At 50.6% G+C, this 17,298-nt stretch overlaps 1 protein-coding gene across 1 annotated transcript in view; it reads left to right on the top strand.

Moving 5' to 3' along the window:
- Celsr1 (cadherin EGF LAG seven-pass G-type receptor 1) overlaps positions 1–17,298 on the top strand; it is a 135,377-nt gene that overhangs the window by 48,267 nt on the left and 69,812 nt on the right. Inside the window, exon 2 of the mRNA XM_052160518.1 lies at positions 6,989–7,627. Within this exon, the coding sequence (XP_052016478.1) occupies positions 6,989–7,627 (639 nt within the window). The remainder of the gene's footprint in view (positions 1–6,988; positions 7,628–17,298) is intronic.

The raw sequence follows: 17,298 nt of genomic DNA, 5'->3' as shown, positions 1-17,298 counted from the left end.
GGAGTCTTGAACTCCATACCCAGTGCTTTGGGCGACTATGCCACCAAGCCTAAGATTGTCATGTCTCTGGGTGGATATAACCTCATCACTACCCCTGGAATCTAAGAAATGGGTCAGTCTACAGGAACTTCTATCCCTGACATATCTGTAGAAGGTGCAGAGGACTATAATCAGACAGGCCATCCTGGATGTCCAGGAGCTATCTTTGTCCCATGGTGAGTCATTGTCCTTATGGACACTAGGTAGGGTCTGTTATAAATTCTGCCATTCCCTGTGAGCCCAAGTGTGTGTGTGCTCATGTTCAAATAAGAGGAATTGCCTCAGTGGGTGTCCTGGAGGTCGGAGTTAAGGCTAGGAAGGAGGGGCAAACTGCTGGGCCCTAGACTCTTGGGCAAGCAGATGTTTGCTGACCAGCTGCCTGGCAGGTGCTGGGGGGAGAGGCTAGAGAGAGGTCCCTCACAGCAGGGAGATGGCAGATGGCATGATGGACACTTGCTGCTGAGGCCGGGCTGCTGCTTCTCAATGGCACGGGTGGCAGTGGCAGCAGTGGTGACGGTGACATTGGTGACCTAGGGTAAGAGTGTTGCCTGGAGACATTTTTAAGTTAAAAAGAGTGTGCTAAGGGACTCTGAGTAGTGAGTGCTTTTGGGATCCAGGATTCTAAGACTGGGATAGATTTCCCTGAGAAGTGTGAGTTGAAGCAGGTGTCAGAATCCAGGCACTTGAAAGTGCATGTGGAAATGGGGGGCATCAGGCTCTAGCGGGGATAGATTGGGTTCTGGCTGCCTGGGATTTGGTGCAAAGATTCAGTGGGACCAGTAGGAGAGACCCCTGTGTGGAGACCCCTTCTCCAGCTCCACAGGACAGCAGTGGGGAAACAGGACATGGGGTTCCAAACAAGAAAGGGCCCTAAGTGTGAGTGAATGGGGGAGGGGTCAGGAGAGACCAGTGAAGACAGGACCAGCTGGGGATGGGGGAAGGGCTACTGGCTCTGTCCCCTGGTCCCCTAGCAACAGATACAGCTGCAGACCCCTGTGGTACCCTGCAGGTTGGCTGCCAGGTGAGCGGAGGTCTTCCCAGGATAGAGTCAGAGCAGGTGGCCTGGTTGTCATGGCACCAGTGTGTGGAACTATTCCTGCTGCCCCAGGTCTCCATGCTGAGGAGTGGGGGGGGGGCGCTTGCTCCTCACAAAGGGAACAGAAGCTTTGTTCTCGCTGCCACCATTACTATGCCTGACCATGCCCCACCACCTAAGCATTGTCTATACCCTGAGAGCTCCTGTCACCTTGTCCTGTGACATTCAGCTTTTGTTTGAGAGGTTAGGGAGGCAGCTAAACAAACCTGGAGATGCCCTCAGGGCAGGAGCCAAATGCCACCTGCTGTCTAGCCTCCATCTGAACTCAGAAGCCCTCCCCAGCTCCAGGGGGAGGCACTGCTCCCAGGGCTTTGAGCCCACATAGAGAGTCCCAGAGAACACAGGAGCTGGGGGCAGGGGTACAGCTTCTGCCTGTGATCTGCTCTCCCTAAGTGTCAAGGCCATCACAGTTTAGAGATAAAGGGGCAATGAGGTCCCATAGTGAGTGGGTAGGTGGCACTGGCTTCTAGTCAAGTCTCATTGAATTGTCCACCAGGCTCTGCTGTCTAATAGGTTAGAAACTATCCTGTCCCCCTCCTGGTCTCCAGTGGGCAGGACTGAGATCTTCCTGTCAGCTCTCCCATCCGCCCCCACCCACCATCAGCAGGGCCTTGCAGTCCGGCAGGAGGAGTGTCTCAGCTCTGATACTCGCTCTCTGTGCTGTGCTGTCCTCATCTGAGGAGGTCAGTGAGGAGACCTTTATGGACCTGTCCACACTGCTAAGGACTCAGTCCCATGGTTACGCCCTTTTGCCTGCTTCCCTTCAAAATCACACAAGGCCAGCAGCAGCCAGAGGACCTCCCTCTCCTGCCTCTGTGCTCTTGCCTCCCACCCCATGGTCCCATGCTCTCATGCGGTCCATGCTAAATAATGCTCCCCAAGTCATGCAGAACTTAGGGTGCCCTTGTCCAGTGATTGGTGTCCTCAAACTAAGTCCCATGCGGTCCCATACTGTAGCCCTTTGTAACCCATGCCAGTTTCAAACTCATGATAATCTTCCTGCCTCAGTCTCTCTGGGATTGCAGGGAACTACAGGAAATGCAGCACTCTGCCCGCTTAATGGGTTCTGGAGTTTGGTCTCAGAATGAAGCGGCTATTGTGCTGTTGTTAGACACACTTGGTCGCAGCGGTGTCGTGGCATTCTGAGGACAGGGAACCTGTTCCCTCCCACTTCCCAGGCTTTCCCGCCACTTTTCCTTCACTGCACATCCACATCAGGGATGCAACCTCCATTTCTCCTAGTGATGGCTACTCTGCCTCTCACCCCAGTGATATCATCAACACTGGATTTCCAAGCTGTGGCTTTGACCCCTGCTCCCAAAGACCTAGAGGGCTTTAGGTTCCAAAGAGGTAGCTTTGCCATGCAGATGCAGTTATGGATGTATATATACCCTCCATTTTCTCTCCACTGGCCCTCACCCATTTCAGAGGGTCAGGCCTCTACCCCTCGCTGTGGAGACCTAGAAAGTTCTTTCAGGCATTGAGAGGCCCTGCTGGCAGCCACACTACAGCCTGGTGCTGTAGTGCCTGCCACCTGCTCTGCCTCCTTCCTGTTGTCTAAGGCAGTGCAGTGAATTCTGGGAAAGTTAGCTCTGGTCTGGCGAGCTGTGTAAGCCTAGAGCTTTCCAAAGTAGAGTGTCCCAACCCTGCACACCCAACCTGGCTACAAAATAAACAGGAGAAGGTACAGAGAAGAAAGATAGCTGTCTGCATCCGTGCCGTCAAAATCACTCAAACCATTAGGACCTGGGGTACAGAGCCTGAGATTCCGCCACAGCCCAGAGAGTCTGTGCCTGAATGTCACCTGGGGTTCTGAGTAGGACAATGGGTCAAAACAAAGTGAACCTGAGGGCAGCATGAACTGAACTGTGGTTAGTAGACACTGATATGACCCGTAAATGATGACAGCTGTCCTCCACTAATTCACTGATGTGGTTTGTGGGGAGAGTAGCACATTGTCTTCAGGATGTCTCTCTCTACACCTTTTATGTAACTCTGAAGCTGCTCTAGAATAGAATTTATTTAAAGTCAGTGGCCCAGACAGAGCCAGTATTTACGTGGCAGAGAACGGACAGCTCTAGTTCTCTGAACTCCCAAGCAGTGACACACACACAGGGTCTTGTTTTATCTTGTGTAAAAGGGGCCGTTTGCTCCCTTTTGCTGCTGTGTTATCTAGATCTGCCCTGTTCACTGGTTTCTAACCCTATCTGTTTTCACCGTGTGGCATTCCATCTCAGGGTGGCCTGTCCTTCATTTCAGTGGTGGCCTTGGTGACAAGTGTTTAGATTTGTGTCCCCCAAAGGCTTTCATAAGTTGTAGGTTGGCTCAGAAATACAAGCCTGACTAGACCACTGAAGCCACACAGACCTCTGGCTTACAGACTTGGAGAAGTTACTATCAGGGCAAGCAGTAGGCACAGCCATGCTTCTAGCACATCAGTACCCAAAGTAGTTTCTGTGGTTGTGTTTGCTTTGTCTCGGTACGAAGAGTGCTGCCTCTAGGCTGTGGCATCTCGTTCTGGTATGTCCCTCTGTGCTGTGTCTTTTTTGGGCTGCCCCTGTGAAGTCTGAGGCTTGGAGTCCCCTTTCACCCTGGGTCAGGGTGACCCAATCAATCCACTATGAGAAAGGAGGCTTTTAATTTAAAATCGTATGACTTTCAACATCCTGGGCCAGGACAGACAATTCCCTGTCTGGTTAAAGAATGTTTTGTAACAGTTACCACAAGGAAGCAAGCACTGTCCTAGTCAAATGACTGTGACAAAATCAGACAGCTACAAAAACATGCCCCAGTGGAAAGCTGTCCCTGGGTGGTGTTTGTGCGTCCATGCGTCAGGGCTGGAGTGGAGGAGCACCTAGGCGCCTCTTCTCTGCCCTCCTCTTCCGTCCACACTTGCTTATCCAGAAACTTCTGAGTACTAGAGAATGTTCTAGATGTTACCAGTGCACACAATGCTTATAAGAACACAGGGCGACAGTTCTTGGTCCTTAGGGACTCTCACGCACAAACAGTCGGAATGCGTGGGATGGTGGCCACTCCTGAGCAGGAGCAAAAGTGGGAATGTGGGAATGTGGGGATGTGTGTGTGTGTGTGTGGGGGGGGGTTCAGCATGGAGACCCTGGGAGGATGCTTAGCATGGATGCCCTTAGTGAGGGACCGGTACAGTTAGAGGGTTCTCAGAGTGGAGGGTCCTCAGGGAGGTGAGGGAGTGGAGACCTGGGTGGCAAGGGGACAGCCAGTGGATAATGATGAATGCAGTACTCGAGAAGAAAAATGAAGGCATACATTGAATCCCTGAGGTGCATTGAGAGACTGCAAGATGCTATGAAGTTTTTCTATGGTGATAAGGAAGGGCCAGGAACACAGATTGTGATATGTCATTAGTGGGGTTCAGGGCATGGATTTCTATTCCAGATGTCATTAGCAGCCACAGGGAAATGGGGTGATGTAGCTGGATTATAAGATATCCACTGTGGCAGGTGTGAGGATGCTGGTGGAGAGAAACTGAGGCAGGCAGATCTGGAGATGTATGAACGCTATATGTAGCCTAGTGATACCCCTGGGTTATAATCAGGCTTTAAAATTTTGAACTTTGGGCGACTGGAGAGATGACTCAGTGGCTAAGAGCACTGAGTGCTCTGCTCTTCCAGAGGTCCTGAGTTCAATTCCCAGCAACCATATGGTGGTTCACAAGCATCTGTAATGGGATAAGTTGTTCTCTACTGATGTGTCTGAAGACAGCCACAGTGTACTCACATATATAAAATATATAAATCTTTCAAAAAAAGTTTAACTTTGTTAAATACACTTAAATTATAATCTTAACCATTTAAACACCTCTCAGTGTCATTATAAATGTTCATATTCTGTTAACATTTTATTTTTGTTTTATGTGTCTGGAAGTTTTCTGTATGTTCATATGTGTGCCACATGCGTGCCTGGCACTCACAAGGATAGATGGAAGTGTAGAGTTCCTCCTAGAGTGGAATTATAGACAGTTGTGAGTCACCATGCTGGGAAGTAAATCCACATCTTTTGCAAGAGCAGCCAGTGCTTTTAAACACTGACCCATTTGTCTAGTCCCATCATATTTTCTTTAATTGAAAAACATATTTGTGCAGGGTGGTAGTGGCACACGCCTTCAATCCCAGCACTCAGGAGGCAGAAGTGGGTGGATCTTCTGAGTTCAAAGCCAGCGTGGTCTACAGAATGAATTTCAGGGCAGCCGGAACTACACAGAGAAAACCTGTGTCTAAAAACAACAAAACCCCAGCCAAACAAACAAACAAACAAACAACAACAAAACCCTACAAGTCCACCCTCTATCGACCTGACACTGAAACACATCACTTTAAAGCCATGACCTTCCGCTCCTCCCCCCACAGGCTCACAGCCATCTTATAATGTAAAATGCATTCAGTCCAACTTCAAAAATCCCCATAGTCTTGTACAATACCATCCCAAAGTGGGAGTGGAGAGTCTCTTTTGAGATGCAGGTCATCCCCTAACCATGAGCTCCCCAGATAGTCAAGAAGCAAGTTATATACTTCTAATACATAACAACACAGAGTAAGCAGTCTGTTCCAGAAGGGCAGAAGGGCAGGCACAGCAGGTGACAATCGGACTAAAGCAAAACTCAAGTCCAGTGGGGAAACTCCAAATCCCACAACTCAAGCCGGGCTTATCGGGCTTACAATGGAATCACCTAGGGTCCAAAGGGCCAAGGCAGCCCCTGCATCTCCAACCCTGCTGACCACAGCACACATTACCTCTCCTGGTTACATGTACACATACTCCACTCCATGCCTGTGGCTCTCCTCGGTGAGCATCCCATGGCTCTGTCATTTCTAACATCTTAAGGCGTTTGTTGCAATTATGCTCCATCCTCGTGGCTTCGTGCATAGTATCCTAGAGTCTCCTCAAGGGGACTCCAGCTCTGCCACATGTTCCCTGGCCTCTGCCACTTTCTGGAGCCATGGCTCAAGGCTCTGTGACCTTTTCTATTTTGCCCCCTTTATGCCTGTAAACCAGTACCATGTAGACGATGCGGCAAAGTTCTACTTCCAGCATGGGATTGAGCTTGGCTCCCTGGGACCATAGTTACATTGGCCTTTGTGTGCTGACCAATTGAAAGGATGCAGTCCATCGTGGGGCCTGGGGGAAGAGTATGGCAGTGGTATGGAGGGATGGACAGTCCTATTGCATTGGCAGTTATGAAGCAGATACTGGGGGATAATGGGAGGAGTTGTAATGAGGAGAGGGGAAGTTGGGGCAGGATAAAATGGCTGGGTTCCCAGGAGGGTATAGTGAGGATCCCAGGTCTTATAATTTTTTTTTTTTTGGTTTTTTGGATTTGGTTTTTTTGAGACAGGGTTTCTCTGTATAGCCCCGGCTGTCCTGGGACTCACTCTGTAGACCAGGCTGGCCTCAAACTCGGAAATCTGCCTGCCTCTGCCTCCCAGAATGCTGGGATTACAGGCGTGCGCCACCACCGCCTGGCTGATCCCAGGTCTTTAGATGGCTGAAGTGAAATCTGTGAGCTGAGAAGTCTCTGGGCCCTAGAAGGCTGATTCAGCACGGTCTCTGGAGTACCCTGTTCTGTGGTTTTTGGGCCACTGAGATTTCTGTAAGAAAAGGGCACATTGGGAGCTGTGGTTGAGATGCAGAGTGTGCCAGAGGTGTCATCAGGAAAATGGGGTACCTAGGAGAAGATCAAGGGTTAGGAGTGAGAATGGGGGTACCCAGGCTGGCCTCTCCTTTGCTGCATAAATCTAAGGCTGTCCTTGGTGGGGTTGTAGGAGCCTTTACTGTCTTGGCCGTCCTACTGACAACAGGTTTCCTTGTGTCCTATAGATGGTATCCACAGCGTCACCGCTCTCTGCACTCTGCGCGTGACCATCATTACGGACGACATGCTTACCAACAGCATCACTGTCCGCCTGGAGAACATGTCACAGGAGAAGTTCCTGTCCCCGCTGCTCTCCCTCTTTGTAGAAGGGGTGGCCACGGTACTGTCCACCACCAAGGATGACATCTTCGTCTTCAATATCCAGAATGACACAGATGTCAGTTCCAACATCCTGAACGTGACCTTCTCGGCGCTACTCCCCGGTGGTGCCCGGGGCCGGTTCTTCCCGTCAGAGGACCTGCAGGAGCAGATCTACTTGAACCGGACGCTGCTGACCACCATCTCTGCCCAGCGCGTGCTGCCCTTTGATGACAACATCTGTCTGAGGGAGCCCTGCGAGAACTACATGAAGTGTGTGTCTGTGCTCAGGTTCGACAGTTCGGCACCCTTCATTAGCTCCACCACGGTGCTGTTCCGGCCCATCCATCCCATCACAGGCCTGCGCTGTCGCTGCCCACCAGGCTTCACTGGGGACTACTGTGAGACTGAAATTGACCTTTGCTACTCCAACCCGTGTGGGGCCAATGGCCGCTGCCGGAGCCGGGAGGGTGGTTACACTTGTGAGTGCTTCGAGGACTTCACTGGTAAGAGTCTGGAGCCTGAGGGACGGGCTGCTGGGGGCTGACCTCTGCTTTGCACACAGTGCTAAGAGGCTCCCAGTGTGCTTGTGGGTGTGTGGGTTTCTTGTGGGTTCCCAGTGACATGACGTAAGAGGACAGGTCCTAGACTCGTGTCATCTCCATTAAGGTCTCTTCAGGTGGCAGGTTCCTTTGCTGCGAGCCTCCCAGTCCTCATTCACTTCTTGGGATCTGTGTCTCCCTCTTCATGAGGACTTTAGGAGGGGACTGTCTAAGTGATAGATACTTTTGGGACCCAAATGCATCAGATACCTTCAAGATCATGGCAATCCTCCTGCCTCAGCTAACTGCGAGTGGATTTAAAGTTAAAGTTCTTTTCCTTTTTTTTTTTTTTTTTTCCGAGACAGGGTTTCTCTATGTGATCCTGGCTGTCCTGGAACTCACTCTGTAGACCAGGCTGGCCTCGAACTCAGAAATCTGCCTGCCTCTGCCTCCCAAGTGCTGGGATTACAGGCGTGCGCCACCGCGCCCGGCTTAAGTTAAAGCTCTTTATTCCAGATTTTCAGTTTAATTGGTTAATGCCAAACTGTGCAGCTAGGGTAAAAATCCTGAGCCTTCAACTTCTTGGGTCCTGAAAGAAGTTGTCAGTCTGTTATGCTTGGTTGCTGCGAAGACTAATTTATCTCCCTCCATTCTTGAAGATACACTTAGCTCAGCATATCCTGACCAGTCCTGAAGACCAGCCTCTCTAACTGTAGCCAGCGGTCATTCTGCTGAGAGCACTCACAGATCTCATTCTGCTCTTTGATCCTCTATTATGTACAGTGACAGCCCAGAAAACCAGTTCCCAATAGGTTCCATACTGAACAGATCATCTTTTTGGAAGGTTCCCTGACTTGGGAACTTGGTTTGTTCTTGAGGTAACTTGGAGTTTTTTTCTGTCTTTAGGACGTCAGTATGAACATCCGAGGGACCTCTGCCCTCTAGAGCGCATAGAGCACACATTTATCCCATTCACACTGAGGACTGTAGGTATTAGCAGGAATGGAGGGAGAAGGAGAAAAGACCGAGGCAGTGAACAGAGAGAGAAGAAAGTGGGTTTCTGTGGCTCTGTGCATCCGAAGAGGAGGGGTGGCCACTTGGAGAACTTTCACAGCCCATGAGATGGGGTGCCAGGTTGGCCTGCCCGCACGTTGGCATCTCAAGTTGGTTATTGTCTGGAAATGTGGAGGAGGGAGAAGGGTATTTGGCTGCCCATCCCCCTTCTGTTCCCCTCCCTGTCTGTGGCTGACTGCCAACAGGATGCGGGCAGTTCTTCCTGCTGTCTGGCAAGTGCTGATCCCAGATTCCTGCCTCTCAGGTGCCTGGTGGTGAGCAGGAAGGCAGAGGCCTAGGAGATGCCCTGATTGACAGTGTGTACCGGAAGTGCTGGATAACTGTGTGTGTGTGTGTGTGTGTGTGCGCGTGTGTGTGTAAGGATTCCCCTCCTTTGCTTCTGCTCCCTGGTCTGAATTTAGCCAAGTCTAAACCCAATAAACAAGCACTACCTACTTCAGGACACACAGGTAGCCATGTCCCCCCACCTCCCTTCCCATCACCCATCCTCCATCCAGAGGCTCCAGCTGGCATCTCTTTGGCAGCGTCTTGTAAGACTCAGCTACCTGCATGATTGGCTCACTTCCGGCATAGAAGCATCACGGGGAGCCGGCTCATTCCCCAGTCTGTCCCTGCCGTATAGCCCTATGTGGAAAGCTTTGTGGACTGACTCTCTTGCTTCCGATAGAGAAGCTGAGGCCACTGTGGTAGGGAGGATTGGTGTTCCAGGGAGTGAACAATGCCCATTTATCCAGCTGAGCTCCTGTTGCAGACATTTATAGAATGCTGTATGCCGGAACCAATGTTCAGTCAAACATCACCCTATCTGTGTGAGCAAGTGACCCAGGCCACGTCATGTAGTCTCTTCAGTTGATATTTAGGACCCTTCCCATCTTTCCTCATCAGAATGGGGGCATGTAACAGCCTCTGCACCAGGCTTTATCCCTGGGACTACCATAGCCGACCTATTAGAAATACTTAGGGTCTGATGCAACCATGCTGATGCAGGTAGGTGAGGCCATTGGGGATCTGTGGACCCTCGGCTCCACTGTAATGACAGCGGACTTATTGGGTGCAGTCAACTGACTTCTGAGGCGCTCAGATTTCCTCTTCATCAGCACAGTCATTTCTAGAAGGATGATAAAGGGATAGTGGGCACATCTGTCATCTCAGGGAGATGTGACTGGCATGAGGCTAATTTGATGCTCTTCAAGTACTGAAAGTATCATGCTATTTCCCTAGAGATAAAACTAATTAAGGCTGATTACTTCTCCCCGATCCTCTTCTTCCCCTCTCCTCCATTTCTTGCCTTTGAAGCACTCGCTTTTCTCCGGTGGAGGTAATTGTGCTCATTTATTCACGATGAAAGCAGCACTGTCGTCACACAGCTTTAATTTCTTGCTTCTGGGTAAGCTGAGCTCCAGTGCTGGGCCCCCTCATGGCGGGGTTGGAATTGGCCCAACTGTGCTGGGAGCCCTCGACTTCCTGTGTTGCAGGACAGGAGGCATAGGAGGGGCCGACAGAAGGAAAGCATCCGTTACATTTCAGGAAAAGCCCACAGGATTCACCAGGAGATGCAGTCCAGATAGCTCCCCTGAGCTTCTGAATCCACCCTGGCTTTAGACTGTGCCCAGCCTGTGAGCACCTGGATCCTATGGCTTTCGTAAGGGAAAGGGATGGCATGTCCCTGACAATACATCTCTGCCTTGGGACCACAGTTGGCTTTTATCTTATAGATGGAAAGGAATGAGAAGACCTCTGATGTGGGCCCTGCATACATATTGAGTAGTCTCCTCTTTTCTCAGCCCCGCTAACCCAGCAGGTAAAGGCACTTGCTACCAATCCTAAGGACCAGAATCTCATCTCTGGTACCCGCACAGTGGAAGGAATGAACCCACTCATACAATTTTTCTCTGACCTTCACAGATGCCTTCCAGTAAATAAATAAAAATGTCTCAGCCTGGTGGTGGTGGCACAGGCCTTTAATCCCAGCACTTGGAGGCAGAAGCAGGTGCCATTAATGAGTTCCAGGCCAGCCTGGTCTACTACAGAGTGAGTTCTAGAACAGCCAAGGCTACACAGAGAAACCCTGTATCCAATATATATATATATATATATATATTAAGCCCTTGAGCAAACACAAGCATGTTTCCCCCTGTGTCTGGCTTCTCCATCTCTGTTTGAGGACACTGTTTTGGTTTTTGTTAAATATTGAGAGTATGTGGCCACAGACTCCCATGTTGATCCTCTTAATTCAATTTGTTCACACCATCTCTTAGCTTCCTTATCAGCAGTCTTCCTGTCTGAATGTACTTCCTCCTGTCCATCTGTATATCCTCTGTCTCCCCTGTTCTGGGAAGGTTCTGGGAGGTTCATTTGCACCTTCTCTGTGAAAACCTTTAGTTTTCTTCCTTAAACTTCCCATACGCCCTCTCTGTCCGCGGTTCTACTCTCCCACAGGGCAGACTCCATCATATTCATGTCTGTGTCTCAGTCAGCAGTGACTTGGAGGTCTTTGATCTCTGGTGGAAAGTTCTTTCCCACCCCCAGGGCCGCAGCCCACTGTCCCTTGCTTTCCATGCCCTGCTGGCTTCCCAGGACAAGCTGCCATCTCTCAACGCAGACCCTTGGGTCTCAAATGCATCTACCCCTATGGGGGGGGGTTCCCTGAATTGCCCCCCTCACCCTTGTGCCTCTCTGCTAGGCATCGGTGACCTCCTCCCTGCTGTGTATGATCTGTAGGGGACAGGGTCCCATATGCCTGGAGACATGTCCTTGAACCTGACATTTGTTGTATCTGTGGTCAGAGTGACACCTTTGCTGCTTTTGCTGCTTAGTGAAAAGAAACCAGATCCTGTCTGTCTCCAGTGTCCGTTCCTGGTCACTAGGTCCTCTGGGTTTTGGGCCTGTGGCCAAGCTCCAAATTGAGTTGGGGCCCAGCACTGCAGGCTTCTTGGAATTTCTAGGGTGGCTTCTCCCCTTTCTCCCCCTTCCCCCTCCCTCTGTCTCTCTCTCCCCACTTCAGGGAGACCTTGGAATAGCTACCTAATCATCATCTCTCCCCTGGGGTACATTCCTGAATGACAGCTTTGATGTCAGCAGGAGGGGCGGGTATTTCAGCTGCATCAGGTCTGAGAGGGGAGGGGCGGCCACTATCACAACTAAAGCTAGCCTTGGGTGTCCCTAACTCCACGCCTGCTCTTAGGGTCCCTCCACCCCCTTGCTGCTTGTCCTCATTCAGAGCCTGTTTGTGCAAAGCCAAACAATGGTGCTTGCACAGCTGTCGAATACCAAGCTGCTGCCCCAGCCCCAGCCCTGAGCTCCTCTGTCCCCTATACATGGAGTGCTCCCTAAGGAAGGGTGCTCCCTAGGAGGAGGTAGGGCTTGGGGAAGCCTCCGTGGTATTCAGTTTGAACTTTGTACCAGCTCCTGACGCACTCTCCCCCTTGCTTTAAGAGCCTCCTCAGACTGCAGGACCCTCCTGAAGCTGAGGGTGTTTTGTCTAGTTTCAGAGCGACTACAAGAACGCAATCCCCTGTGTGTTTATAGGAGCGATTTTAAAGTAAATGCTGGATCTCCTCTGCTCTAGTTATAAATATAGACATTATCCAGCTCCGGTTAGTGTGGGGTAGGGGGCTGGTGTTCCTGTCTCCATGGGGACAGTGTGCCAGGTGCCCCCATCAGAAAGCTCCATGTCGTGTGGTGCATTGCCTCTGAGCTGTGTCCTGATCCTGCAGAAAAGCCTCCTTGAGCACAGGGAGGAGGGCGCCCAGGGAGCTGAAGTCTCCAGGGTGTAGCTCAGCTGCCCTGGGAGTGGTACCTAACCCTCTAACATTAGTCCTTAATGTGGGGGATAATTATCAGTTAAGGCGAGAATCATTACGTTGCCCATAATTAAAATCTCAGCTAGAACAGGGAACACTCAGACTCTGGGAGAGACATTACATCTTCTTCTTTTCTTCGTCATTGCTCACTGAACCTGCCGCTCTGACTCTTTCCCCACAGTGGGTTGCAACACGAAGTGTTTCTTTGCTGTGCTGTCCTGAAGTTGGGTGTTGCTACACTTCTGTGACCTTGTTTTTCACTAAGTCCTGTCCTTAGAGACCCAGGTGTGGGCAGGTCAGGCCTGGAAATTCCTCTGTCTGTGAACTTTAACCCCTAAAGACAGGGTGAGGACTGAAGGGGACTGTGCATCATGGGCAAGTGCCAAGCACAGCTGATGGGCCTCCAAGATGGCCTCCCATTATCCTCTTGTGGCTGGTGCTACCAGCACCTGGCTTGAGTTCCCCTAACCCCAAATCTGAAGTCACGAATGTTCCAAAACCCAAAACTTTTGCCTGCACCAACATGATGCCAAAGCGGAAAATTCCACACCTGACCTCACGTGATGGGTTAGTCAGAATGCAGGTGTGTCTAAAAATTTGTATAAAATTACCTTGAGGCTCCATGTAAAATGTATACATGAACCATAACTGAATCTTGTGTTTAGTCTTGGTACCCATCCCCAAGATCTCGCTATATATATGCAGAGGTTCCATAATTTAAAAAAGAATCTGCTGAAGTCTAAAATGTTTTGACCCCAGGCACGCTCTTTTGCTTTCTTTGAACCAAGGTCCTCTAAGGAGTTGAGGCTGACCTTTGAACCCATGATCTTCCTGCCTCAGTCTCCTGAATGCTGGGATTTCAGGCGTATGCTACCATACTTTGGGGTTTTTTTTGTTTTTGCTTTTTTGTTTTTTGTTTTTTTTGTTTTTTTCAAGACAGGGTTTCTCTGTGTAGCCCTGGCTGTCCTGTTGTAGACCAGGCTGGCCTCAAACTCAGAAATCTGCCTGCCTCTGCTTCCTAAGCACTGGGATTAAAGGTGTGTGCCACCACTGTCTGGCTGCCACCATACTTTGCCTTCTGGGTAGGGAATTAAGGGCTCTGGGTTTGTATAAGGGATCTATACAGCCTTTACTGCCACCTGAGAGTTAAGACACTTTAGCTGTGTTCCTTTATATTTTTGAAGGCCCAGAAAACCATTGTCAAGTATGCCCAAAGAGGTGTACCACCTGAAGGCTGCGAGGGTGGGTGCTTCCTGTTTCAGAATAGACTTCTTAGCCACTTGACTTATGCTGCATTGCTACAATCTACACCTCTCCAAGACCATGTTTCCTGTGCCCTGGTCTAACTACTCTCTTACACAGACATCAACCACCGGATTAATGCATCCCAAACTCAATATATCCTCCTCTGAGCTCCCCTATACCTGCAAAAGCCTATGTCTAAATAAGGCCTACTCACTGGTGCCAGACTTAGGCAGCATGAGACCATCTCTTCAGTGAACAGAACTTCTTCTGCCCCATGATTCCTCATGCTTCTAGATCACCTGTGTGTACGTGTCAAGTCCCAGCCTGGGTCAGGTGTGTTCTTGCTAAGAGGCAGTTTCCTGAACATGGTTGTCCATGAGGGTCTGAGTCAGAAGCAAGAGTGACCCTGAGCCTTATCAGTCAGCTTGCAGATGGCCAAGAAAGAATGAGTAAGAAAAGCAGAGTTGATAGGGACACGACTGTCTGGTCAGTACTGTACTGGGTGTCTCTGCCATGGGTGAGATGGGGCCTAGCTTTCCCTCACCTAGCTTGTGGGTGTCTCTATTTTGCCCACTATCCATGCCAGAGGCTGCAGGTTATCACAGATGGACTCATTGGAGGATGTGGAAGGCAAACTGAAGGGTTTAGGCAGGTCTGCCTCCTCTTTGAGGCCTAATGGAGCCTACTTTCCCTCAGCCCCAGGAGCTTCCTGTGTTGCCCTTTGTAACCTCCAGCCTTGCATCCCACACTCCATCCTCCCCGCCCACTGACCACAGGATGCTGTGATGGTTCTGTCTCTTCTCCCAGTAACCCAGTGTGACCTCTCTCTCATGGACCTCAATCTGCAGAGTGTGTAAAGGCCCAGATCTCAGGTATGGGGCGCAATCTTCTTTGGAACCATAATTTTGTGATTGCTACCCCTGGCCCCACCAGCACCTGGCACCCACTAGGTTGTCAGTAAAAATTTGCCAAAGGCATAAGAGAGCTGGCTACTACCAGATCCTGTGACTTCAGCGTGTGGCCAGGGCTTGGCTGTTCCCCGTGTTTAATGCCACTGTAGAGTTTTGACCTTCAAGCTTCCATAGAGAAATTGAGCCTCTGACCTGAGTGGTGACCCCAGAGGACTTTAGGGAAGGCAACCCTTTGCCAGTCTCCGCCCCATCCATCTTCCCCATAGCATCAAACAAAGCCCCTCTGTCTTGCCTGGGACCATAGGGGCCAGAGCAAGAGCTGTGAAGGCATTGACTCCAAGCAAGAAGTTTGCACAAGACCTATTCAGAGGGAGGCTTTCCTCAGTACACCACTGTGTGGAAGGGGGTCTCATGCTGAGGGAAGTCTTCAGTGGCCCTGCTCGGATTGAGTACAGGCTTTAGTGTGTGTGTATGTATGTCTGTGTGTCTTTGTGTCCCATCTGTGTCCTGGGTAGTTCTGTCTGTGGAGGCCTTAGAGTTCCCAGTTGGCTGCTGTGCCTGCTCTGTGTAATTCAGCCTTCCAGCCAGACCCCACCCCACAGGACAAAGGCCTCCCAGTCTCAAGGTCTCTCTTCCTTGCCTCCTCCTTCCCTCCTGTCTCTGCTTCTGTCTGTCCCTCCCTTTCATTTTCTCTCATTTCCTCCCTTCCCCTTTCCTTCTGTCCCCATAACAACTGGTAAATACCGTGTTAAAGGGCCAGTAAGATGGCTCAGAGGGGCAAAGGGGCTTACACAAGCCTGGCAGCTTGAGTTTGATCTCCAGAACTATGCAAAGGTGGACGGACAGACAGGACCAACTCCATGAACTCTTCTGCTGGCCTCTACGTTCTTCACTGAAGCATGCTCTCTCCCTCTAACACACACACACACACACACACACACACACGCACACACACACAGACACGCACGCGCACACACACATGCACGCGCACACACACGCACACACGCATGCACGCACGCACTCGCACACACACACACACACACACACACACGCACGCGTGTTTTTTTTTTTAATTAGAAATTGTGTTAAAACAGCAGTTCTTTATGCTGTAGCCCTTTAATACAGTCCCTCATGTTGTGGTGATCCTCCCCAACCATAAAATTATTTTATGACTCCTTCATAACTGTAATTTTGATACTCCCATGAATCATAATGTAAATATCCAATTGGCAGTATATCTGATAATACAACCCTGAAGGGGTTGCGACCCACAGGTTGAGAACCACTGTGTTAAAAAGTTCATTTAAATCTACAGAAAGCACACTGCATATAGTCGCTTGGGCCATCTGCCTCTGTGCCATAGTTTTCCAGTCTCCAGGTTTTCACTCTGAGCTCTGCTCACTGGCTGACGGGAGATCCAGCTCTGGGGAATCAGGTTGTGGGTGTATCCTCCGGCAGCCTTGCTGTACACCACACGGGGTGGGTTATCTTCTGGTCTCCTCTGCCCAGTGGCTTCAAGGCCATGGAGGTGGCCATATTCTGGGGTGTGTGTGTGTGTGTGGGGGTGTTCCAAATGTCACTGCAGCACAGGGCCCTTTTGGAAGCTACTCAGAACACAGAGGCTTGGTGTGACTCCCCCTCTTCCCCTCAGGCTCTGCAGGCCCCAGCCCTCAAACAGGCAGGTGGCTTTTCAAGGTAGGGAACAGTGTGGGTGGGTGGAGATCCGTTTCTTTGCCACTGGAATGCACTATTTTATTTATATATATATATATTTTTAAAAAATGGGTGTGACTGGAGTTCTAAGAATTTGCTTCAAAGACAATGAAGTCATCAGAAAGAGACAGACCCTGGACAAGCCCCAGCACTGTGGCCTCTCCTGGCCTCAGGGCTTCCTGCTCTCAAGGGCTGTCCCTTCTCCTAGGAGCCCTGGGGAGGGGCAGCAGGTGTCTGGGCCCTCTGTTGAGACCTTCTGGATAGCTTGGCCATCAGGGAGGGGCTGGGCCACCTGAGCTTCTGGTTCTTAGAGACTGGGCTTCAGGCCCCCAGGAGGTGAGAAACTCAAACAAAGCTGGAAACTCCCAAGGGGGAAGGGAGGACAGACTAGAACCTGGCAGTCTGCCTGGATTAGAGAAGGGGGGGAGAGTGGGGTGGGTTGAGTGACAGTTGCTTGGAGGGGTGGAGTCAGGGCCTGGAGTGACAGCAGCATTCTAGGACCTATGCCAAATGAGTTCTATTCCCCCACACCACCCTCTGTGTACTTGAGATGGTTCCTCTGCAAGAGTGATTGGTCTCCCTGCTTCTAGGATAGATGTATATATATAACCAGCAAAGCAAGAGCCATTGGCTGGTTTTTGGACAGTGAACCTCTGTCCTGGGCAGTGGGGCTTTGCCAGTTTGATAGAAGGCCCAAGGCCTGAACTATCATCTCCTGACACCTTCTTCTGGTGCTGATCTCTAGACCCATCCCTGCAAACTCCATGCAGACACCACTGATGCCAGCGTGGGTTACCCAGTGGCTAGCCCTGTCAGTCTGCTGGTCTCTGAGGTCTCCTTTGCAAAGGAGGCCTGCAGGATGTGAGCTCTTACACCTCTACTCCAATCT

Source organism: Apodemus sylvaticus, chromosome 17, assembly GCF_947179515.1.
Source record: "Apodemus sylvaticus chromosome 17, mApoSyl1.1, whole genome shotgun sequence".
Classification (NCBI taxonomy): domain Eukaryota; kingdom Metazoa; phylum Chordata; class Mammalia; order Rodentia; family Muridae; genus Apodemus; species Apodemus sylvaticus.
This window is presented reverse-complemented; position numbering and strand designations above follow the sequence as displayed.